Genomic DNA, 25,272 nt, shown 5'->3' on the forward strand with positions numbered 1-25,272 from the left:
TCTAAATTATTACTTACTGACACAACGTATGAGGCGTACAATGAGCAGTGGCGAAGCTTGGGCTTTGTCCCGGGAGTGACTGAAGTCACAGACTCAAAAATTTTAGATCGACAATTCGGTTCGTTTCGGTGATTCGGTTAGGATCGGATTAAACAATATGACATCTATGTATCTATTTTTATGGCAATGGCAACGGGGGTAGGCGGTGGACGGCGGATGGCAATGGCTGGTGGTTTCCGGTGGTAACAAGGAGCAAGTTAGGTGAGGGAACATGTTTATTAGTTTCCAAAATTAAAACTCTAATCAATCCTCGTTTTTTATGTTGTTGTTTAAACAAGTTTTTATTTTTACAAATAGACCCCTACAATTTTGAGTTTTATAAAAACAAAGTTTTTTTATTATTCGACTACTATTTTGTAACTTATGTTTATAAAAACTACAAGGTTTTATAAAAAAATCAAACGATGTGGAATTATATATATATATATATATATATATATATCAGTGGTGACTTTAGCTTTTTGGAAAAATACCTCGGGGGCAGTGTTTTAAAAACCGGTTCAAACCGGCCGGTTAAACCAGATTTTGGAACAGCAGGCTGGTATTTTGAGTCCGGTATTTTTGGCCGGTTTGCTAAAACATCGTACCGTCGGTTTTTTCTAAAATACCGGTTTTTACCGGCAAACCGGTTTTATGTCCTAGAAATTTTTGATATTTGCGTCCCATATTTTATCAAAATTATTTTTAACCTAACAACTAATATTCAAACGTGTAGGCTTTAGGACTCTTTTTTTTAAAATTGAGTGCTTTTGTGTTATTTTTTTAATATGGATAGACTTTTTGATTATTTTTTGTTATGAAATCGTTTACTTTCGGATTATTTTTGGAGTTAAAGTTGTATTTATAGGAAATTATAAGGTAAACTATTTAACCGGTTGAACCTCCCGGTATAACCCGGTTCAACCGGCTGTACCATTTTTTAGCCCAATTCGGTACGTGTAAACAACCGGTTTTTAAAACATTGCTCGGGGATGACCACGATTAATACCGATAGCAATTTTCAGGAAAAATCACAAATTTTACTCTACTAACCCAAAAAACTGCTCCAAAGAGCTTCACCCTTGCGTATGAGTGTTAATTTGTTATAGTGGCTAATCATATGGGTCATAATGTTTACACGAGATGCATGAGTTTGTGTTCTAGAATGGCAAAGAAGCAACTGACGTGTCAACACACAAAATACTAGGCCAAGACTATATGACTTGTATGACCTTTTTCTGTTATTTATACGGCCCGTGTGACAATTGGATGCGATATATGTATAGTAACTCATGTACCAAGTATAACACACAACCTTTTTATTTTTTCTCTATGTACATTTGATTAGAACAATAAAAAACTACTTGCTGTAGTTCTTATGATTTTTTATTTAAATTTTATTAGGGTTTTTGAGGGCATCAGGCATGTATGGAGTTGCGTCGAATTGGTTGGCTACACCATTGTCAGCCCTTTGTGTGATGAGGGATATATTCGTTGGTTAATAGTCATACATGATCAATGATTATATGACCGTTTGATAAACTAAAAAAACAATTAAACGGTTTCTTTTTAAAACCTATAAATTAACACAATTTTTTCTAATTTTTTTTACACAATCACACAAAGCATACGCTCTTTTTGTTATAATTCTATAACATTTTAACTTTTTTTTTTAAATAATACTCCATACCTACAAACAATTTTCACGTGATGGAACGGCCAAATCTCGTCATGAACCAATTAATGGACTCTTATAAACAATTTTCACGTGATAAAACTGCCAAAACTGATACAAGAGTTGGCAAACTCTTATATGAACCAACTTGATAGGGGTAAATAGGGTCGAAAGGGCCCAACTTAAAATATGTGTAACTTGGGCTACGAGCGGAATTACGGGGCCTGTTAGCAATCAACTGAAGGGTCTTGATGAGCCAGTCTTTGTGGAAAACGTCGTAGGAGGTTTGGCCTAGCTGTCAGCCAAGATCCATCATTCAGGTTTTCAATTTCACCAAATAGACTTTTCATGCAAAATTCATAGCAGTCAAAACCTTTTAAAAATAAGTTAAGTTTTTTTGTGTCACTATCATTTAAGTTGTCATTTACCATTATATTTGTCATTTCTTTTTATCGTTTGTAATTTCAAAGTTTTGGCATAAATTAAATTCCTATATGAAGGTGTCTATTGTAATGTTTTGATCATTTAGAAATCCCTGTAAACACAAACGTGCTCCCCCCTACCAAAATTAGAAATCCCTATGTTTTCGCTTGGTGAGTCCTACCCAGTTTGCCGCAAAGCTTGTTTGGATTCATTTGGCGATCATGCTATCCATTGCAAAGAGCTTCCCGGGTTTAAATACATACATGATTTGGTCATGGATGCTCTATGTGATGTTCTTAAACGGGCATGAATTGCTACTAAAAAAGAGGCCGCCGTGAACTTTCTAATCGATCCGCTTGAAGGAGGGTTTGTTCTTCGGCGAACCAATATTATCATATTTGGGTTGGCATGGAAAACACGCTTGTGTGAACCTTACATGTGTGCCTACTATTGCAATTTTGTTAGGCTTAGGAACAATGCATTCGTTGCAGGCGAGGCCATGTTGAAGGCAGAATCAGACAAAGTGGCTAAACGTGAGAAAGCTTGTTTAGATTATCAACACGTCTTCATCTCCTTTTGCATTTGATACATTTGGAATTCTAGCTCCAAAAGCTGTGGAATTTCTGAACATAGTTTCATCGGGTCGTGCAAAGTAAAATTTCAGCTTCTAAGACCTAAAACTTTGTTTTTAGTAGAATCGGGTTTCACTTAGTAGTATAAAATTTCACGATTTCTTTCAAAAACTTTATAGTTATTAAGTAAGATCACCCATAAATACTTTTGGTCACTTCTATGATTTAGCCTAAACTTCACCATTGTACGTAACATGGGACATCCTCAGACAAATGACGACGATTGAGTTTGAGATGGAACAATGTCTATGTATCGTGATTTCCTTACATACTCTCATCTATATGCAAACTTTATTTGTTGTTCTTAGAATGGCAACTCATATATTCTCTAACTCTATTTTCAAATAGGACGTTTATTTATAATCATGTTATCTTCACAATTTGAAGGATAAACTGTTTTCTAATACCTGATAGCGTTATCTTTATCTTTATTATTATTATTATTATTTTAAAATTATTAGTACTATAATACTTTTATTATTATGAGTGTTAAACCCTAAGAATACCACCGCAAATCATACCATTGTGTTTCTATAATATTGAATGTATTACACACAATGTTAATGGACCTACTCAATATAATAATTGTGAGCGATAGCTCAAGTTTCAATAGAACTTGAAAAATTATAATCGATAGATTTGGTATTCTTAAATTCACCCAAATACAACATATGCAATTATGCATATAAAATCTAATTCTATTCGTCAAATATCTATAATAACCGGTTACTAATTTTGTTCAATACAAATACTTTTAATTACAATAACGTCAAACACAAGTCATTACTTATGTTTTATATGAAAAAGATGGTCAAGTGTATTGCATTATTGCTAACTAACAATATAGTAACAATTCTCCATAAGTATGATTTACAAACTTAATAAATCATTTCAAAACTTTATTTAACCCATAATTTTATTTTCAGAAACTCAAAAACAATAGATAATCATACATATATGATGTCACACTTATACTTAATGACAACTTCAATCTATTTTGAATGATGGTATAAATTTATTACAAAATAATAATACCGTGGTCCTCTTCCTACTTAAACGCATACCATATAGTATGAGTATTTACAGGTCGGACTTGAACAACTCAAATGAATATAAATAAAAAATAAAATAAAATATGGGTTTACATCTTAATCAACACATTAAATTGTATGATTCCGATGTGGTAAAAGGTTGAATGCATGTGGACCATCATTTTTGACCAATTAATAACATCACTTTCTTTCAATCAAACTTTATTATTATTTTTTTAACACCACTTTAAACTACCCCAATACTTGTTAAACTCTACTGAAACGAGATGTTAACCGTCCATATTAGTCACCATTAGGGTTGTTTATGAGTCAAGTCAGTGTGGTTTTGAGCTTGAGTTTGAAAATTAAAGAAGAAGCTCAGCTAGGCTTGAGCTCGATTTTGAAGTTAAACGAGACAACGAGCCGAGCCATGGTCGATTTTGGCTCTTTTACAAAAATGAGCCAGCTCAGCTCAAGTTGTTTCAAATCAAGTTTTTTTTTAGCTAGTTTTATACTTTTATTCGAGCTTTATCGAGCGAGCCATGAGCCCGAGCGTCGTGCCACGAGCTTTTTGAACAGACCTAGTCACCATCAATTAGAAAACCCATAACCGAGAGAAAACCCATAACAGTCACGTTTCAAACATGAGGATCATAAATTCTCAATTTTTTTGAACGATCAACGAATCCTTCAAATCGGCTACTACCTAAATTCACCAAATCGTGATACACTCGCTTTTCGATATGAGAAAAACCCTCATTTAAGTCCAACACCATTGAACACTCGCTCAAAAACACGATAGTGTAGTGATATAAAACTTTAGTAAAAACCACATACTCATATAATCCTTTGTATCACCCCGATACCTTTAAAAGTAAATGTGATGAGCAGAAATTGAGACTGGTGGATTAAATCAACACTTTTACAATCAAACTTTATTATTAATAATTTTATAAAACTAAAGTTTGAATGGTCAAAAAGACAGATGAGAGAGAAATAGTCATCTTCTTCTTCTTCTTCCCAATGTCTGTTTGTATTATTATTAGTTATTATTAAGTCCTAATTCATACACCAACACCAGTTTACTTTTCAATTTTCTTATACCTGCTCTCAATTTCATCAATCGGTACCTACTTAATCTTATCACTCTTTTTGTTCCTGTTAATCTCAATTGATATTATACCTAGCGTTTATTGTTGAATCCTTATGATTATTGTTCCAGATCCCTAGCTTTTATCAGCACTTTGATTCTACTGGTTTCAGGATTCAAATTTTTGATGATTTGTTATCAAATTGTATGAGATCTGTTGTATATTGACCGATATACTCATTTACCTAACAATTTGTTAACTCCTGTAGTTTTTGATTTTAATAATTGATGCTGTATGTAATCGGATTGATAAATGTAAGCTGTGTTTTCGTTTCGAGATGTTTCGATTCAATTTCGGTCGAATCGGAAACATCTGTATGCATAGTCAAGTGTTTTGTGTTTTTCTTTTAATTTTTATTTTATTTTGTTAGGTTATTAATGATAAATTTTCTGCATTTGTTAAACCTCTATATGCATAGTCAAGTGATTTGTGGTGGTGTTTTTTTTGTTTCTTTTTTTTTTCGGTTTTTTAGGTTATTAATGATAAAGTTTATACATCTGTTTGTTTGCAGATAATAGTATAAAGCTTGAGAAGCATTTTGCCTTAATTTAATTACCACATTGATGGCTTCTGCAGGTGTGGTGCCACCTGCAGCTGAAGTAAGAGAACCTAGTGGAAGCGAATGTGCTACTGAAAAGTTGCCTGATGAGATGAATGACATGAAGATTAGAGATGACAGGGTTAGTGAGTTGTGACCTCGTCGTATTCATATATATCAAATTATGTCATCATTCCACTAATTTTAATCAAGTTATCATCATTCGACTAACATTAGTTTTGTTACCAATAGGAAATGGAGCCTGCAATAGTTGATGGTAATGGCACAGAGACAGGGCATATAATTGTGACAACCATTGGCGGTAAAAGCGGTCAGCCAAAACAGGTGAATTTGAGTCTTTGATGGTTTGATTATGCGGATTATTTCTTTGTGACTGTTGTTTTAGTATCCACGTGTTGCTTAATGATTCGATTGTTTTTAATTTGTTTCAGACGATTAGTTACATGGCGGAGCGTGTTGTCGGGCATGGATCATTTGGAGTTGTGTTTCAGGCCAAGTGTTTGGAAACTGGAGAAGCTGTGGCTATTAAAAAGGTTCTTCAAGACAAGAGATACAAAAACCGGGAGCTACAAACAATGCGTGTGTTGGATCACCCAAATGTGGTTGCATTGAAACATTGTTTCTTTTCAACAACAGAAAAGGAAGAACTTTATCTTAACCTTGTGTTAGAGTATGTTCCTGAAACTATTCATCGAATGATTAGACACAACAATAAGATGAACCAAAGGATGCTGATGATCTATGTCAAACTATACAGTTACCAGGTAACGTTATCATTTTTAATGTTGAATTCACCATTCTTAGTGGATGACATTTTATTGAAATATCTAATTTTTGTTTGGTTATGCTGCAGATATTTAGAGCCCTGGCCTACATTCATGGTAGCATTGGAGTGTGTCACAGGGATATCAAACCTCAAAATTTACTGGTAGGCATTTCTACATTGATGTGCAGTTTTTGTATATCTGTTGATATTTCTTGATTAACACTGATACGTGTCAGTTATTAGTTAACGTATTATTTGTTCAATGATAAATTTGATGTTGATGAATAAAGATTATTTACTGAAGTGTTTATGTTCTTTTTGACAGGTAAACCCACATACCCATCAGGTCAAGCTATGTGATTTTGGAAGCGCTAAAGTTTTGGTTCGTATCAATCCCTATTTAATAGTTATTTGTTTTATATGTTGATATTATGTTGCATTATCTTACTATATGGTCTTACCATTTTGATAGGTAAAAGGAGAGCCAAACATTTCTTACATTTGTTCAAGATATTATCGCGCACCTGAACTAATTTTTGGGGCTACTGAGTATACAACAGCAATAGATATCTGGTCTGCTGGATGTGTTTTAGCAGAATTGCTGCTTGGACAAGTAGGCGAAATTTGCTTCTTTTTTCTCTTTATTTTTTGGATTTAAAGAGGTTGTATGATCTAACAAATATATCTTTTGTCCTTTCAGCCTCTTTTTCCTGGTGAAAGTGGAGTTGATCAGCTAGTGGAGATCATAAAGGTACTTGCAAATGATTGAAATTTGACACATATGCTGCCTTGCAACATCAAATGGTACTGATTCAATGGCTAGTTGTTTGTTCATAGGTTTTGGGTACTCCAACAAGGGAAGAAATCAAGTGTATGAACCCTAACTACACAGAATACAAGTTTCCTCAGATAAAAGCTCACCCGTGGCATAAGGTAATTAACAAACATTTGATTACAAACTTTCAGAATTACATTTGGGGTTTACAAATCACAACTCCTTTTCAGATCTTCCACAAGCGCATGCCTCCAGAAGCTGTTGATCTTGTTTCAAGGCTCCTGCAATACTCGCCAAACCTTCGAAGCACTGCTGTGAGTATTTTTATAAAAAGTGGAATTTTGGAACTCTGTATTTTTGTTCATTTGAATAATGAGTAACTTTTTAACAGTTGGAGGCAATGATTCATCCATTCTTTGATGAGTTGCGTGATCCTGCTACTCGGCTGCCAAACGGACGTGTTCTTCCACCACTTTTCAATTTCAAGCCTCATGGTAGTTAAAAGATAAAAACCGAACTGGCGGTGTGAATTCCGATTGGTTTGTTTTATATTTATACTGAAAAGGCTGTAATTTTGGCGTTTGTTTTTTGTTGTTATAGAGCTTAAAGGGGTGGCTGTGGAGATGGTTACAAAGTTGGTCCCAGAGTATGCAAGAAAGCATTGCGCATTCCTTGGTTTGTGAAAGTAAGAAAATAATGAATTATGTTTGTTCATTTGTTCCTTGTAGTTGCGTGCCTACTGCCTAGAAGTTATTTGTAAAACAGACCAGAACAAAATATAAGTGTAGACTCGTATGAATACGCGAGCTCACCCTTGTGAAATGCAAAACGTAAATGTAACCATATATTATATGTTCAGTGTAACAACTTGTTTATCTGAGTTGAAGTCAACCTTTTATTGCGCGTGCTATTACAACTTTGTGATCACAATTATTCTGATATGTAATGTGTGAATACTTTGTATATCTGAGTTGAAGTCACCAAAATTTTTGTATATATGAAAATGTTATAAATCTCATCTGAGTCATTGAGAATATACAGAGGGGGTAGGTATATGTTAGTATGTCGATATTCATTGTTCCGTGAACTAGCGGACTCATATTTGGGTCAGCTAGACGATGAGCTAAAAAAATGGCAGCTTTAAAACTGATTTATTAAGTTCATAGGAAAGCTCCTTAACAATTTGATTTGGTATCATCAATTCATGGTGGGCGGTACAAGTGAGGTTTGATGCACAAAATTAAGTGAATTAACAACTAAAACATTTTCACAATAAATGACAGGAAAAATAAAAACCGACGTTCTTCAATTGGGAGAAAAACTAACACATTTTCATAATAAGTTGGGCGGTTTGCCATAACGTAACAACGGCTCATGGCCTCATAACTTCTACAGTTGGGAGTCACATTTTTTGTGATCCACTTATTATCTGCAATATGCTAAATTGCTAATCACCCCTGTTGCCCTACAATGACTATTATTATATATAATTATAAATATCATTTCCATTACTATAGGACACTTGATTGCTATGCAGGCCAGATGCAATTATGATCCATACTTTTCCACACAAACAAGTCTTCATAATCGGTATCGACATCGTGGCATGAAAACTTGGTTTTTCCAGGCTTCTTGTTGTAGTCGTGCTCAGTAACCGGAGGGATGGAAAGATGATGGTGTTTTACAAGAGCTGTCAGTAGCAACACCAATGATGCCATGAAGAAAGATGACACTAGTGTGTGTATATTTATGCACTGCTAGCTTATGCTTTATGTTTGTTGAAGTAAATTTGTAACTATGAAAGTTATTGGAGGTTGGGACTATATTGTGGGGCAAAGAAATTTGGTCACCTAATTTGTTTAATTAAAGTAAGTTTCTTTGATTCAGTCTAAAGGCGTTGGACAACCATGGATTGTCATTCCATGTAACTTTGTTGCTTGTTTAATGATGTCTAATATAATTTATTGGAACTAGAAGTCACAATCTTTTCATTAATCTTTTAAGTGTTAGACAAATATTTCCTGTTAGGTCATTATAAAACATCCAAACGATTTATAATGAAGTGGCAGGTAAGCGGGTAACAAACTGCGCTACAATCCTTTTTTAGATAGCAAACCCAATCCTACTAAAAACATTTGAAATTTATTATTTTCTTAAATATATATAAACAAAACCTCCTTATTTTCTCTCAATCCACCAAATTGATTTATTTGTAAATGGTGGTTTCTCATGCATTTGACTCGAATTCACGAGTATGGGTCTTCCCAAACCCAGATAGCCATTAAACAGGTCATTATATTAAAAATTAATCTCGCCAAATATTTGATATGAAAATTCGTTAAAATAGGGATATACTAAAAATTAATATCCGATTTTTTTAACAAAAAGATATTATTTAAAATTATGAAACAATTTTATAGTAAAAAAAATAAGCGGGCCATAGGTTTCATCAAATCCAGATAGCTTTTAAACGAGTTATAACATCTCATTTATTTGTGAAACCATTTCATCATCAACCCTAATTATATTATTAATTTTCTTACAATAAATAAAGTTAAAATACAAAAAAATATATAAATATTAGAAACATAAATGTAAAACAAACCTCGTAATCAAATCCTAGTTTAATTTCTTAATATGGATTTAGTTACATTACCGATTCTTTTTTTCTTTTAAGTTTAATTTAAATGAAAAGTTTCACAAAACATATACAAATTATAACAAATGAACATAAACAAATAAATATAAAAAAAAGTAGATAATTTATTCAACGTCTCATTAAAAAAGAACATAACCCAACATAAACTAATCAAAATAGGTTCAAGTATATTATTAACTTCTTACAATAAATAAACTAAAATCCAAAAAAATACATTCATAATATTATAAACGAAAAATTTAAACAACCCTCGTAATACGGGAAAAAAACTAGTGTGTGTGTATATATATTAAGATGGTGTATATTTTCCCTTTTTTTTCTTCAAATTTCCTTTTGAGGTCTTAGGTTTGCCTTTTAAAATGTTTTGATACGATCCGGTCATTGATACGCACGAATCACTGCATTTGCCGACCCACAACCACCCCGTTTGGATGCGATCCACAAACCTCTTTGTTATCAAGATTAAGGTATCTCTTGAAGTGTGGTGCAAGTAATTTGGATGATAACTTTAATTTATAATTCCTATTTACTAGCTTTTGGATTCGTATAAACTTTGTGATAGTTGTTTATCCATATTTAATATTCTGTTTTCTTTAATTAATCAGTAAGAATGTTATTTGGTTGAATCCTCTCTTCTTTCTTATTCTTATAGCGTAGTTCACTCTATAGGTCTACTAAGAGATTGACCATCTCGAAATGGTCTCTATTATGTTTTCATCTCCCTTTTGTAAAAAAGAAAACCAAACTAAACTTGTTATACACTTCTTGGAAAAAGACCTTCTAACATACTAATAATGGGGGAGGGGGTGTTCTACACGAAAAGGCTTCGTTTTCCTCTCTTAACAACTACCGACACCCTCACCTCGCCCTTGCATTTTGTTGATCTATCGTTGTTCCATAGAAAACAACCAAATTTGGATATATTCGTGTTTGTGGTCGTAGTTCATTGGCGGAAGCCTTATTTTCTAATGTAAGCTTATTAGTAATTACCAGGTCATAAAAAAACTGGATCCAATTTATATAATTTTGATGGACTAATTTGTTTGGTGTTAATCATTCTTTTGTTCTTCTTGATCTCTTGTACAAAAAAAGAAATTTTGAGAGAAAAAAATAAATAATCCGACAACTCATAAATCTTTAATCGCATATAACATCTATTCTTAAAGTAATAGCCTCCACTAAGTTACCAACTAAAGTTATACAGACCACAACTGTCAAACTGTAAGAAGATAATTAAAATATATAAAAATTATCAAGCTAGCCGAGTTAACCAACTTTTTTTTTCTATCAAAATAGTCACTTGAACAAAATAATGCATAGCCATTAAATAGAAAAAAAAAACTAAATTACTACAATGAAATATGTTTCTTTTAGCTACAAAAATAAACTTTGGTTAACGGATAAGATAAAATTATATAATTATCATAAATATAAATAGAAAGTTTATTTTATTTTGAAGCCGCTATCCATCAATGAGCTGGTAGTGAAGTGGTAAGGGAGAAACATGTCATACGACCCAAGTTTGATTACCGCCTCCCACTATTTAGTTTCGGCCGGTTATGATAGGAGACTAGGCGAGTAGGCAGCGATCACTAATCGATTCTTGAACTTAACGGGTTTTATCTAACCGCACTATTGTGCCTTCCGGCGAGTGTTCACTGGCATCGCCTTAGATGAGGTTTTCTCCGATTTAAAAGACGAGCGTATCCCAATTAAAATTTCAGCCGGTGATGAAAGACGCCATCAACCCTAAAATGACAAGGTAATTTGTTGATGATTTTAGCTTTATTTAGTGCTTACAGTTTATGAGGGGTGTTATCAAGCCTAGCTAGCCAAGCTTGAGCTTAGCTCGTTTAACTTATAGAAGCTCGAGCTTGGCTTATTTCGAGCTTCATTTCTAAAGCTTGAGCTTGGCTCGTTTACTATTTATTAGTTATTTTTTTTATATATTTATAATAAGTATGCATGTATTTTTTTAATTATAATTTTATACATAACACAATATGGTTTTTCATTATTTTTATCAAAAATTTTATATATAAAATAATAATAATAATAATAATAATTATTATTATTAGATAAATATATATCAAGTATACTTAATAAAAGTTATATAAGTAATAGGCTCGTTTAGGCTCTTGGGCCCGCTTGAGCTCAATAAACAAAGCTTGGGCTCGTTTATTAAGCAAACTGGTTTTTAGGCTCGAACTTGGGCTCGTTCATTTAAGCTTGGCTAGATTCGGAGTTTTTTCTGTGAGCTGATCTCGAGTGGCTTGCGAGCGGCCTGGCTCGTTTACACCCCAATAATGGATTAGTTAACAAGTATTCAATGTCCAATAAGCTTGTTTACTGGACATGGAATGCTTGTTTGCTATTCCAATTGGGTATATATGAAGTATTTATTAAAGTATCACTTGATACACTATACAATTTGGCCTTAGAACTAGTCTATATTTAGAGTCTTGCATGTCAAGTTTTTGCTTAAATGCTACTTTGTAAAATTAATACTGACATGAGATGATGTACTATTAGACTAGTTAATTGTGTAACTTATGAATTTGACTTATTTGGCATGGCATGCTCGAAAATTTTATTCAGATAACATGGGAATGGCTTTCTTTCACAAGTTCGGCTCGTAAGGATAACTTGCAGCTGGGTATATTATCCTGTACATTTTTCTTGATATGCAACAAAGTCAAGTCGCCTTTTAAAAAAAAAAATAAAAAATTGAACACCCCTAGTGTGGTTTAGTAATCAGTGAAAACTAAATATTTAATTTCTGAATTTCGTGAGTAAACTTTTTGAACTAATAAGAAAATCAGTGGGGGTGTGAGCCAGGAAGGATTTGGTCCCTTAGTTTTTACATGGCCAGAAAAGCCTCTGCCAAATTCAGCCAAACACGCCACAGCCGGAAGCCAGTCACATGTTGCAGCAGTCAAACACAGCTGAACATATGGCCGTCAGTTTCTGTGGCCCTGTTCGGCTGCGGCTTCCTCCTGGACGGCATCCACTCCAACCTTAATCTTGTCGTTTATCAAAACGGTTCCATCAATATCGGACCTCTTCACACCAACATCTGGGTCTCTATTTATTTATTTAAAAAAAAAAAATATTTTATAATTTTCATTCAAAATGATGGTTGCATTGCAGGTTCATCCATTGCTTGGATCGTTTTACGCCATTGTTGGCCTGCTTCAACTTTATCTCGATCATAAATTCTCATCCGATGATCTTCCCCAGGATGGTTTCCCCAAAGTCCTTGCTTCCCTTTTGTCAGTATCGCTAACACTAATTTCAATCACACCTTGAGTTGTTTGTTATTGTTGAATCCAATATATTAGATTGTCGAAACCCGATAAAACGCGGGAGAGATTAGCATCAACCTACCTGATGCTAATCTCTCCCTGGTTTTATCGGGTTTCGAGTATCTGGCTTAGAAAACTAAAAAACTAAAAATATAAATAAAATAAATAAATAGTTATTTGACCGCTATTGAGGACATAGATGGATACGATCGAACAAAAAAGCGGTAGAACTAAGCATAAATTGATTGAACAAAACCTATTGAATCGAATGAACTTGAACTCGATCGAACAAAAATGTGTAGAATTGTCGTTGAAGGGAAATTGAAAAGTGTAAGATTAGTAGATTAGTAGAATAATTAAGCAATTAGAACTTAGAAGTAAAACTTGAAACCAATGGAATGTCAATCAAAGATTCGAATGATTACTAAATGAATGAATGCATGAATGCGCACTATTAGGGTATAAAACGCAGAACGAATTTTTGACCGTAAACCAGAAAGGACTAACCAAACCGAATTAGAACTATTAGGGTAGCTTGAATTTGGGTTCGGGTTAACAGTTTCTCGGGTTGCGGATACCAGTATTAGTTTTCTTGGTGTTTATCGTGCATCATTCGCTTTATTTCATGTGTATGTATTGAGTTTCCCTATCGTTTCATTTAATCATACAGTATTCTGTAAATATGTAGTTCGTTACTTTCACAGTTATAAACCATTGTTGATGTGATAGCGGGTGCAGAGCGTTGGTGGTGTTCTTGGATCTAAGTGCTGAGCTGTACAAAGCTGGAGTTGCGGACAACGTGGAAGCCTACATACTGTTTGCTGGTGCTGAGCTGATGTGGTTAGCTCTGGACCCGGTCTCGGCTGGGGTTCGCTCTGGCTTGCATAGTTGGTCTGGTCTGCCCGCTTGCCGAGATTCCTGTAATGAAGTAAGCGACTTCAACCACCTCTTTCGCTGAATCAATATATTTATATTTATAGTTATAGTGATTATGGTTTGTTTTGTATCCAGATTATTCCACCTATGGTACTATCCCCAGGCTAATGTTGAGATTTTGGGCCAGGTAAGTTGTAAATTTAATCCACATTAATAACCACTTGAACCAGTTGGTATTATGAGATTTGTTGCTTTTGTTATTGATACAGGGTCTAGTAACTTGGACTCTCACTTGTTATTTCACCTACACGCCGTTCTTGATTGCATTATCGCGGTGGCTCATGACGGTTGTAACGAATGCAATGGCGGAAAGGTGAATGCATCTCTAGATTATGAAGCCTCAAACAAGCCAAGATTACATTCAGAATGTGGTGTTTTTTGTGATTGGATATGTGTCTTAGGTTCAAAAGATAACTCTTAACCTCAACAATGTATTTTATTTTTGAATATTTTGTAATTTAAGTAAAGGACAAAAGAAAGCTTGAAAGATTTGTAAATATAAATATGATTCTTTTTAATTGGGTATCATGTGGAGCATATTTCCACTTCAAGATATAGAGGCTGGTAACCAAAGTAAAGAAACTCCAAACATAATGTTGGAGGTGACATTGTGACATTAAGTTAGCATGGTGGAAAGTCAAGAATCAAGAAAACATGTGATGAAGAGAATGAAGAAAAAGAAGTTATTACTTTTAAAAATATAAAGCAAATCACCCAAATAATAACCAAAGTCTTTTAAATTGTCTCATCATATTCATTTAGCGTGGTCGTTTTGCTGGAATGGAATTTGTATGGAATTGGAATTGATTTTCATTCCTTAAGGTATTCGTTTCTTTGTAGTTAGAATTTTAACTCCATTAACCTTAATTTTATTTTGATGTGTTCGGCTGTACAAGAATTAGAAATGAAATTTAATTCATTCAAATTCCTTTAACTAAAGGAATTCCAAATCCTTCCAAAATGTAGAGGAATTCAAGGAAATTCATTGGAATTTTCGATCAGTCGATTAACATGATCGTGTTCGGGTGTATTCGCACGTGGGTTGGTGCTCTAGGTCTGTTCGACCCCCCAGGTCCATTCGCCTTCGGTTCGACGCCCCTCCAGTTATTTCACTTATGTTCGACGCCCTGGGTCAGTTCGCCTTTGTTTCGACTCCCCAGGTCAGTTCACCTTTGGTTCGACGCTTTCGCTTTGGTTCAACACTCTGGGTCAGTTTGCGTTCGGTTTAACGTTCCGCGTCAAAAGTGTTCAGTTCGACGATCTTTGCCAGTTCTCATTCAAGTCGATGCTTCGGGTCAGTTTGTGTTCAGTTTGACGCTTTGGGTCAGTTCAGTTCGACGCTTCGAACCAGGTCACTTCGGTTCAACTTTCCGTGTTAGTTCGCGTTCGGTTCAGCGCTTCGAGTCTAAGCGTGTTCGATTCGACGGTCCACTTTCGATTCGACTATCGAACCGAATGTGACCCGTACCGTCGACGAGAACATGACCCAAACACATTACCGACCGTCGACTCGTATGCGACCAAACCTTCGATTCGGAACGTTGGCCTGGATGCGACATGGATGTAGGCCCAGATTGTGACCTCGACCTGAACATATACCCGGACCATAGACCCGATGAGACATGAAACGTAGACCCGGACCGTAGACTCGGTGGTCGAGTCGAATGCGACCAGAATGTTGACCCTAACGCGACCCGAGTTCTTGACCTGGGTGCGGTGGAGTTGGCTGGAGATGCGGTGGTATTCGGTGGTATTCATGGTGATAGATTCCAATTCATTTGTCAAACTACACAAATCAAGAATGAAATTGGATTCTAATTACTTTTGAAATGTTCTAATTCCACGTCCAATTCTTCTCAATTCTAAATCCTATATAAATTCTAATTCTATTTCATTACGTGAAACGAAACCCCCTTAAAGTTAATAAATTTTCATTTTTAGAAAGAAAAAGTCACGTTTAAATCTTGGCCAAGTGGCCAACATTGAGCGATAATTTCCTTTTCCAGTTATAAGTTTCAGAAAACTAACATTTATATTCACTTAAACTTAAAAAAAAACAACATTCACAAAGTGACAAAACTATTTCATAAGATAAGAAATTCCTTGAGTAACTTTCTGTTAGTGAAGTAGTGAATATCTTCCCTTAATAGCTTAAAATCACAATTAACCGTAACTCACCATTATGATATATAGATCATAGATAGAATATAATATGGTAATATGATTATTATAATAAAATGATAGTATGATATGATACAATGGCAGCTTGAACACCCAATACCAAACCAATATAAATCAGTGAATCACCAACCTAGGGTTTGTCTGTACCAATCACCATCACCATGGCCATCAGCTCCACCTCCTTCCTGACCAAAGGCTCACAAGTCGAAGTCAGCTCACACAAACCCGGCTCCAACGACGGCGCCTGGTACACCGCCACCGTAATCTACCCCCCGCCGTCCAGTCACACCACCCGCAACAGCCTTGTCTACGTCGAGTACCACAACCTTCTATCCGAAGCCGGTTCGTCCAACCGGCTGCGAGAGTACGCCAACGTTGCTTACGTCAGACCTGCACCGGCTCACGACACCGGTCCGGTCAGTTTTCAGGTTAATGATCTCGTGGACGCGTTTTATAGAGACGGATGGTGGACCGGTGTGGTTACTGGTGTTGTTGATGCTGAGAATTACGTTGTTTCGTTCGAGAACCCGCCCGGTGAGGTTCGGTTTCGGTGTGAGGAGTTACGGATGCATAAGGAGTGGATCAGTGGTAGGTGGATCGAACGGAAGAAGCAGGTAGTTGTTATTATATTAATAGACTGCAATGTTAGGGTTTGTTATTGACTTATTGAGTTATTGTTTAAAATCATGTATGTTTTGGGGATTGTTTGATTTCTTCACTATACAGTAAGTATTAGGGCTAATTGTGACAATCCGTTTTGAGTTGCTTGATAATTTGTGTTGTTTTTAGTGCCTTGTCGGAGTTTTGAAAGTTCCCGCACTGTTTTATCGGTTTATGTGTATGTATGGTTTTAAATGAATCGAACATTCGGCGGACTGTTTGTGAACTGTTTGTTTGTTTTAAATTGAACGAACATGAACAAGGAATTTCTTTCGATTGACTAATGAACGGACAAAAATAGAGGCTGTGTTGTGAATGTTTGATAATGTGCCCGTTTATGTTTGCTTATATTTGTTCATTAAAGTTTTTTATATATTTTTTAATGACTTTTCTAATCTTTTAATATAGATTTAGGCGAAACTGCGTATTATGTTAATAATTTTTATGTAGAATTAGCATACGAATATGAATGTTATAGAAAATACCATCACAAATTTGGTAGCCAGAGTGAGCCGTTGACAATGACCATTCTCGGTTAGCCAAATCAAATAGAACATTGCTTGTCTTAGTTTGTGTTCGTGAACCGATCGAGAACAAGTTCATTTCCTTAATGAACGAACACGGACAAGAAGTTTCGTTCAGTTAGGTATTCGTGAACTGTTCGCTTGTCCGATAAAAGCTTGGTAACAAATATGAACAAGACCTTGTTCGATTGGTTACAGTTTTGTTTACAGCTTTTTTTGCATGCTTTCATTTTGATCTTGGTATAATAGTTTTGTAATTTAAGAGGTATATTTGTTGTATATTTAATGATGCTAATTTTTGCTTTAATGCTTCTGATTTAGTTTTTTTTTAATTATTGGAAGGAAACGACGGGATGGATGTTTACTGTGGGAAAGAAAGTAGAGGTGTCTTTTGAGAAAGAACGTCTGCGGGATGTTTGGTTTCCTGCAACTGTTCTAAAAAACTCAGGCAACTCTACTTTTCTAGTTGAGTATCAGCCGGGAGCTGGTAACGAGGCAATTATTCACACTACAGTAGATTGCCATCATATACGACCCTCGCCGCCTTATCTAAAGGATAAGAATTTTGGTGTGTCGGAAAAGGTTGATGTTTATTATGATTTTGGGTGGTGGTGTGGAGTAATTACCGAAGTACTTCCTGATAATAGGTATAATGTGTTTTTTAAACATACAAAAAACGCACGAGAATTTATTTACTCAAAAGTTAGGCCACATATGGAGTGGAAAGGGGGAAAATGGTTCAACACTTCTCAGGTATTCATATTATAAATTAATTATGGGTGCTATATTTGGTTGCCTAAGCTAAACGTTTCAAACAAATAAGTTGGCATCTATGTTGCACCGAAACGCCAAAGGAGGTGGAGTCCCTGTCCGGGGACGCGCTGGGGACGGAAACGCCGCCGAAACGTTTCCCGGCCGTTTCCAAAAATTAGGGACGGGATGTAATACGTATCTGGGCTTTGGGTACGGCGTGTTCGAAGTTTCCGAAACTGAGATTCCGGCGGATTCCAGCGCCGGAGCAGTAGGAAGAAGAATGAAGAACATATAGGCTGTGAATGTGACGGCAGATAACTTTTTTTAGGTTTTTAGGTTTAAACTAAGTTTAGGTTTTTTAACATTTAGCCCTTTTATGTTTCACTTGTATGAATCTAATCCCTAAAACATTTAAACTTTTACATAAAAAGGTATTTTTTCTTTAATCTAGTCTCTCTAGGTTTATATATTTCATTTGTAGCCCTACATTTTAAGTTTTTAACTAACGTATTCAATTCTTAAACAATATATATATATATATATATATATATATATATATATATATATATTGGACTTTGTTTAATATACTTGTATTTTTTTATATTCTTTTTTGCCGTATCGTTGCCGTACCCGTATCTTGGATTTTTGCCGTTTCCCGTACCCGTAACGTCCCCGTATCATGGTCCCGTACCTGTTCCCGTGCTACTTAGGTTGGCATTACCCGTTAGGTGTTTTGCTCAGTTTTTTTATAGAATACAGGCAAGATAAAACTGAGTGGCTTCAGGATTGTATCTAAACTAGTTACTATGCATTGAACTTGGATCTTCTTCGTGGGCTCTATGGTTTTAGTTTTCACTTTGTGCAATATATTGTTATAATATTGTGAGCTTTAATTCTTTGAAGGATGACACGGCTTTGAGAACAACAGATACTCAGATTGAGCAGGCAACCCCTGTCACCGGTAAAGAGTCGCCTGTTGCAACATCAGTAATGAAGAGAAAAATACAAGATCTTGATAGCAATGATAAGGCCTCACCAGGCGATGACGTAATGAAGGTTGATTCAAGTAAAAAAAAGAAACACCAATCTGATGGTCAATCTAAGGGTGTTGACTCTGAAGTGAGTGGAACGACTGACCAAGCCGCTAGTAAAACTGAGGATCTTTCGCATGGAAAGAAAGTGGTGAGTTGAATATCAAATGAGCAATATATGTTTTATCCCTTCAGTTAGTGTTCAAGGGGAGAGAGAGAAAAGGGGGGGGGGGGATTGACTTCTCATTTTTGTATATATTATGCAAACTGATTTGCTATAATCATGTGAATATTAATTGTGTGAAGGGTGGCACGGCTGTGAGGACAACTCATTCCTTGATAGGTAAACAGCCACAGCCTTTGAATCCAACAATAATATTGAAGAGACATAAGACCTCACCAAACGATGAAATTATGAATGCTGATTCAAGTAAAAAAAAGATGCCCCCATCTGATGGTCAATCTGAAGGCTTTGACTCTGAAGTGAATGGAATGACTGACCAAGCCTCTAGTGAAACTGAGAATCTTTCTCACGAAAAGAAAGCGGTGAGTTAAATATTGATTGGTTTTGTTTATCCCTTCATTTAGTGTTCAAGGCGGGAAGTTGACTTCTCATACACACATACACGCATAGTGAGAGGTTCATTACAGAAGACCATATTATTGCGTGAACATAATGAACAAACCTAAATCGTTTACTTTTCTATTAATGGTTCATATTTCTATAAAAACTTTTACTTGTTACATACAAATGTCTATGTTTATATACATAAAAAAAACCATTAAATTAATTTGTTTGCGCGTGTTTTCTCTCACATTCAAACATTACCTACACATGTGTAGGTTCTATAAATAAACGAATTTTGTTTATGTATTTATCTAGAATGTTAAAAGAAATGAGTAACATTGTATTTTAACCATTTCCTTGTAATATAATGTTTAAATTAAAAAATGAATGTTCTGTTTTGTTTGTTCTATATCTGCAGAAAAGCTGTCTTCAATGTAGAACCCTCCTATACGCGCGCACGTGTGTGTGTATGCTTATGCATTGAACTTAGATCTGCTTTGTGGCGTCTCAAGTTTTAATTTTCTTTTGCACGCTGTTTTATTATAATCATGTGAACATTAATTCTGTGAAGGGTGACACGGCTGTGGGGACAACTGATTCTTTGATAGATAATCAGATTGAGCAGACAACACCTACCATTGGTAAACAGCCTCCTGTTGCAACATCAATAGTGAAAGGAAAAACACAAAAAAATGTCGATAGCAATGGTGAGACCTCACCAAGTGATGAAATTGTTAATGCTGATTCAAGTACAAAAAAGAAACAACTTTCTGGTGGTCAATCTGAGAACCTTGACTCTGAAGTGAGTGAAATGACCGACCAAGAGAAAAGAGAAAGAAATACCGAAATGAAAGCTTCAACAAAAGGTTCTAAAAGAAAGAAGGGGGGATTAAGCAAAGAGCTTAAAAGCTTGCAAGCTTCGACAAAGGGTGTGATTAATTGAATCCTGGTTTTCTGTATATTTTTAAATTTGTTTACTTAAAAACCTTTTATACACATATATGGTTGTTTATTTTAAGCACTCAAGGTGAAAGCACTTTTCAGGATCAGAAATCGACTTGCTCAGAACAAGAACCCAAGAACTTGTAGGAAAAAAAGATGCTACCAAAAATCTCCCTCCTATCTTGGATTTGCAGTGTAACGCGATGACAGTATCAGAAGGGAAGATTGTTCAGAAGCCGCTTGGTGAAAAAACTTCAAATGTCGCTGAAACTGACACGAATCAGCCAGACGGTCCATTGGCACCATCAACAGTGGTTGATCAGGTGAGAAAATTATTATAATAACTAGCAAGAAAACACTAATTGTTGTTACCTGCTTTTAAATTGGAATATATTTTATGTTTTTATTAGGAGGGAAGTGAAGGGGATGCTGCATCTGTTGCTCTTAAAAGGAAAACAAAAAAGAACTCATCAAGGAAAGGAAAACGAGTAAAGCGTCGGGCAATCAGTGATATAAACACTGAATTACCAGCTCAAGGTACACTAGTGACTTCCTGATATGTTTTGGTAATTTGGTGGATCACATTCCATTATAATTGTGCAATCATGATCCACCAACTCAGGCACAGCTTGTTTGTCTCATTTAGGGGTGTAAACAAGCCAAGCCTGAGCTTGCATAAGCTCTAGCTTGGCTCGTTTGAGCTTTATTTCTAAAAATTTAGCTTGGTTTGTGAGTAGTTTTTCAAGCTCCATCCCAGCTAGTTTATTATTAATTAATTAATTTATTTAGGCTTTTAATTATTTTTTTATACATACTTAATGGGTAATATATATATATATATATATAGCATATATTTAGCTAATTTTTATATTAATGCTAAATAAAAGTTATGTCAATAACATGCTTGTTTAGGCTCGTAAGCCAGCTCGAACTCTATGAGTGAAGCTTGGGCTCTGGCTCGAACTTGTAGTTTGGCTTGTTTATACCCCTAGTCCATATGTTTTTTAAATAATGGTGTTTTATATGGGCGGAGTCTGAGTAATTCGAATGTGTTGATTTGGTTTCAACAGTTTCTGCAGTTTCCGAAGATGCATCTAAAGAAAAAGCAGATGGGAGCTTGGAGAAGGATTCAACAACAAATCCAGAAGCTTCTTTTGGGAAATCCCTGGACACCGTGCCTGTTGATCAACCGATTTTAAGACGGGGTGAAGGAAAACATTCTCCAGTAACTATTTCTAATCAACATGCATCTAAAGAAAAAGCAGATGGGAGCTTGGAGAAGGATTCAACAACAAATCCAGAAGCTTCTGTTGGGAAATCCCTGGACACCGTGCCTGTTGATCAGCCGATTTTAAGACGGTGTGAAGGAAATCATTCTCCGGTAACTACTTCTAATCAACAATTGAATCTATCTGTAGAGGCAACTGCGGAGGAATCAACATCAAGGGCAAGTGTGGGACTATTGGATTTAGGAAACTTGCCATTTATCAAAAGCATGGCTCTTTGGAAAACACCGGAATCAATGGAAGCCTTCCGGAAGCTTCCACAGAAACCACACTTCCGTCCTTTGCTGGACGGAGTTAAAGAGGGCGCTCGAGAAGGCTTAGCCATTGCCGCCATGGTTAACTTTGCAACCACATTTGACCAGGCTTACAGCCTGAAATTTGATGATCCAAGAAGAGTAATCGAGGACCGTTTGGAAACACTAGCAGAACTTGAAGACAACGGGTTTGCTGTTGAGGTGCTAAGACAGCGGTTAACCACACTCCTTTCAATGAAGGACAAACACGAGAAATTTGTTGAACGGTCAAAAGGGATCGCTGAGGAATTGGAAGAACGTAACATACAAGATAAGATAACCGAGGAGGAGATTGAAAAAATGAATAGACAAATTAGGGAATTGGAGGAAATAAAGACACTTAAATTGGTTAAAAAGGAAAAGATCATTTCAGAACTTGGTGCAATGGAGGAAACTAAACAAGTAATTAAAGAAATTGGTGCAGAGTTTGATAAGTTGACAAAAGCCCCATTTGTGTAAAACAACATATGATTATTGGATAGATTTTTTTGTTGCTGATGTTTTCATGGGAATGTGAGTTGTAAAAACCATGCATATATTTATTTAACCATTTACAACTGACTGGTTGATGAACTTCATTGCCAAAGGAATTAACTTGAAGTTGATTTGGACCAAAATTTATTTGATTATGCGAGTTTAGGTGTTCTCTTTGGATGGACAGAATGAAGTAATTTGCTGGAAATGGATGATGTCATGGGTCACATGGGATGGACTAGAAACATGGGTTCTGTCTGCACTGAAACATACATGTATAATGTAATGAATATATGCTACACACAGGTTGTGTTACCAATGTATGTTGGGAAATGTAGGTTACAACTTACAACATGATATGCTTTTAGTGTGGTTTTCCAAAGTGAAAAGGTTATTAATTATGATTAGAACATCAGCATTTGCCATTTACTGGGAATGGACTAGACAAGGTGCATGAGTTGGGGTGTTGGACCAGATATAGATGTTTGGTCTGTGTTGCTCAAAACAAATGTACGGTTAACGCGCGCGTGCACGCAAGGATATAACAGGTGTCCTTAGAAGAGTAAACGTGTCGATGGAAAACATAAAAATATGGCAACGAGGACATGAGGCTAACACATCGTTGTAAAGGGTTACACGTGGGTGCCCTTGCCGGACATAGTTAGACACCATTGTGCCAAGGAGTTTGTTAATGTTTTCAAATAAGGAGGCAGCACAATATTTTGTCTTACTCTAAACCAGACATTTGCCCTCTAATTTACCGATAACATATTGTATGTTTCTCTTCTTTCATGTCCATCAAACCTTGAATAACCGTGTCAAATTCTCGCCGACGATACTCTATACATTTGCCACAAGATCGTTGTTTTCTCTCCATTAGTCGTCTTTATCAACCGTTATTTCATAAAACTGGATTATGACTTCTTCAATCATTAATGAAAATAACATGATTATTATGTTATGTGTTTTGTGGCTTTGCAATTGAGCAAGGTAACCGAAATGCTATATTATCTATGGATGCTTTTTAGACTTGCACTATGTAGACCTTGTTCTTTTGTTTTATTCTTGGAAATCAAGATATAAGGATTGATTAGGGAGGTTTGAATATATGCTAACAAAACTTATTAAAAAAATCAACTCAAAAAACTTAAGCGCGCCATTCTACAAGTTGGATACACTGTTATGTAGATGGTTAGAGTCATCGTTGTAATTAACATTGTGATAAACCTCTTTCGACAACGTTATAATCAATATCACAACATACCATATAACACGGCGAATTTTTCAGCAAATATAACAAAACTATAAAAATCTTAATTTTATGAATGATTATTTTGTAAAAAAAAATTACGTATATAAAAACTATGTAAGTTAAATTTTGATTGACACTATATTAAATGAAAAATCAAGTATGTACTTGTTTTTCAACGCGTGAAATTAATCCTCCTTGCATATAGAGAAAAAATAACCACATTTAGGAGGTGTTTGGGATTGCTTATCTTCACCAACTTATGATTTATTAACTTTTTAAAAAGTTAAAAGGTGATTGGAATTGCTTATGATATGAGGAGAAAAGTTCCATAAGTTACAACTTTATAACTTATGACTTATGAAAAAGTTATAAGGATACCAAAATAAGGAATCCCAAACACCCCCTTAGCTTTCAGCCCTTTTCACATACTTTGCCAACACCTCAGCATACTTCACTATCTAGATAACTCAAAAAAAAAATAGTAATAATTTTAGGGTTTGGATCAAATACAAATATAATTAACATGCAAACTCTGAGAATAAAATAGTATAATTATATATACAATATAATGTAATTTAATTAAAATTACACTATGATGTAATTACATAATTATAATGGGGAAAGTGAATACGGGCTGTTAAGCATGAAACCATCCAAAACGACGTAGTTTTGTTAAAAATCATCTAAACTTTACATATAATTTACTATAAAACGATTACAATAAAGTGGCAGGCAAACGGGCAACAAGCTGCGCCGCAACCCCCTTTTGAACAGCAAAGCCAATCCTGCTAAAAACGAAGCTTTGGGACCTAGAAGCTGAAGAGGTTCCGTGTACGACGCGCTGAACCCTACTCAAAAATTTCACAGCATCTGGAGCCAGAAAACCAAATGTATCAAAGGCAAATGGTAGAAAGACATGTTGATTATCTAAACATATATAAAAAAAAATCAGAACTTTAATTCCTTAAAATAAGTTTGGTCAACTAAAATTAACTTTCCCATTTTAATTAAATAAAAAAAATGATAATGAAAAGCTTCATCAAATCTAGCATTTTAAACCTAATAATAAACAAACCATTGTTTAAATACATTGTAGTAATTTCAAAACATGTCCTTTAATCAAAAGCTAATTACTGATCATCAAATGGGAAAATGAGGAAATCAAAATAATACTCCGTGGTCAATCTTTCAAATGGGGATCGATATTAATTGGTTTTGATTTTGTAGATGACAACTGAATCAACAGATATGTTGGAGACAATGATTTTAGATGGAGGTAGATATTCAATTTTTTTGACAAATTTTAAAAAGATTTATGAAGGAATTAAAGTTTGGAAGGATTTTTTTTAACAAAACT

General features: G+C 35.1%; 2 protein-coding genes and 1 pseudogene across 3 annotated transcripts; all 3 read left to right on the plus strand.

Annotated features, from left to right (window-relative positions):
• Window positions 1–5,471: 5,471 nt before the first annotated feature.
• LOC143549120 (shaggy-related protein kinase alpha-like) lies at window positions 5,472–7,931 on the plus strand. Its single transcript, XM_077040109.1, has 11 exons — window positions 5,472–5,631; window positions 5,742–5,834; window positions 5,942–6,274; window positions 6,364–6,438; window positions 6,602–6,658; window positions 6,749–6,889; window positions 6,977–7,027; window positions 7,114–7,209; window positions 7,282–7,365; window positions 7,443–7,545; window positions 7,652–7,931. Exons 1-11 carry the CDS (start codon window positions 5,515–5,517, stop codon window positions 7,732–7,734), a joined length of 1,233 nt encoding a protein of 410 aa, XP_076896224.1. The 5' UTR covers window positions 5,472–5,514; the 3' UTR covers window positions 7,735–7,931.
• Window positions 7,932–12,574: 4,643 nt separating this feature from the next.
• LOC143549110 (uncharacterized) lies at window positions 12,575–14,296 on the plus strand (annotated as a pseudogene). Its single transcript, XR_013138082.1, has 5 exons — window positions 12,575–12,790; window positions 12,861–12,982; window positions 13,754–13,943; window positions 14,027–14,078; window positions 14,161–14,296. The product of XR_013138082.1 is annotated as an uncharacterized LOC143549110 (transcript).
• A 1,997-nt stretch (window positions 14,297–16,293) lies between these two features.
• On the plus strand, window positions 16,294–22,648 carry LOC143549111 (uncharacterized). The gene is made up of 8 exons (XM_077040101.1): window positions 16,294–16,746; window positions 17,659–18,069; window positions 18,973–19,251; window positions 19,407–19,646; window positions 20,240–20,597; window positions 20,713–20,933; window positions 21,021–21,147; window positions 21,681–22,648. The coding sequence occupies exons 1-8, from the start codon at window positions 16,294–16,296 to the stop codon at window positions 22,646–22,648; spliced, it is 3,057 nt and encodes a 1,018-aa protein (XP_076896216.1).
• Window positions 22,649–25,272: the final 2,624 nt, after the last annotated feature.

Source organism: Bidens hawaiensis, unplaced genomic scaffold (genome assembly GCF_021521415.1).
Source record: "Bidens hawaiensis isolate Kalapana, Puna unplaced genomic scaffold, B.hawaiensis_p1.1 tig00015443_1, whole genome shotgun sequence".
NCBI classification, from domain to species: Eukaryota; Viridiplantae; Streptophyta; class Magnoliopsida; order Asterales; family Asteraceae; genus Bidens; species Bidens hawaiensis.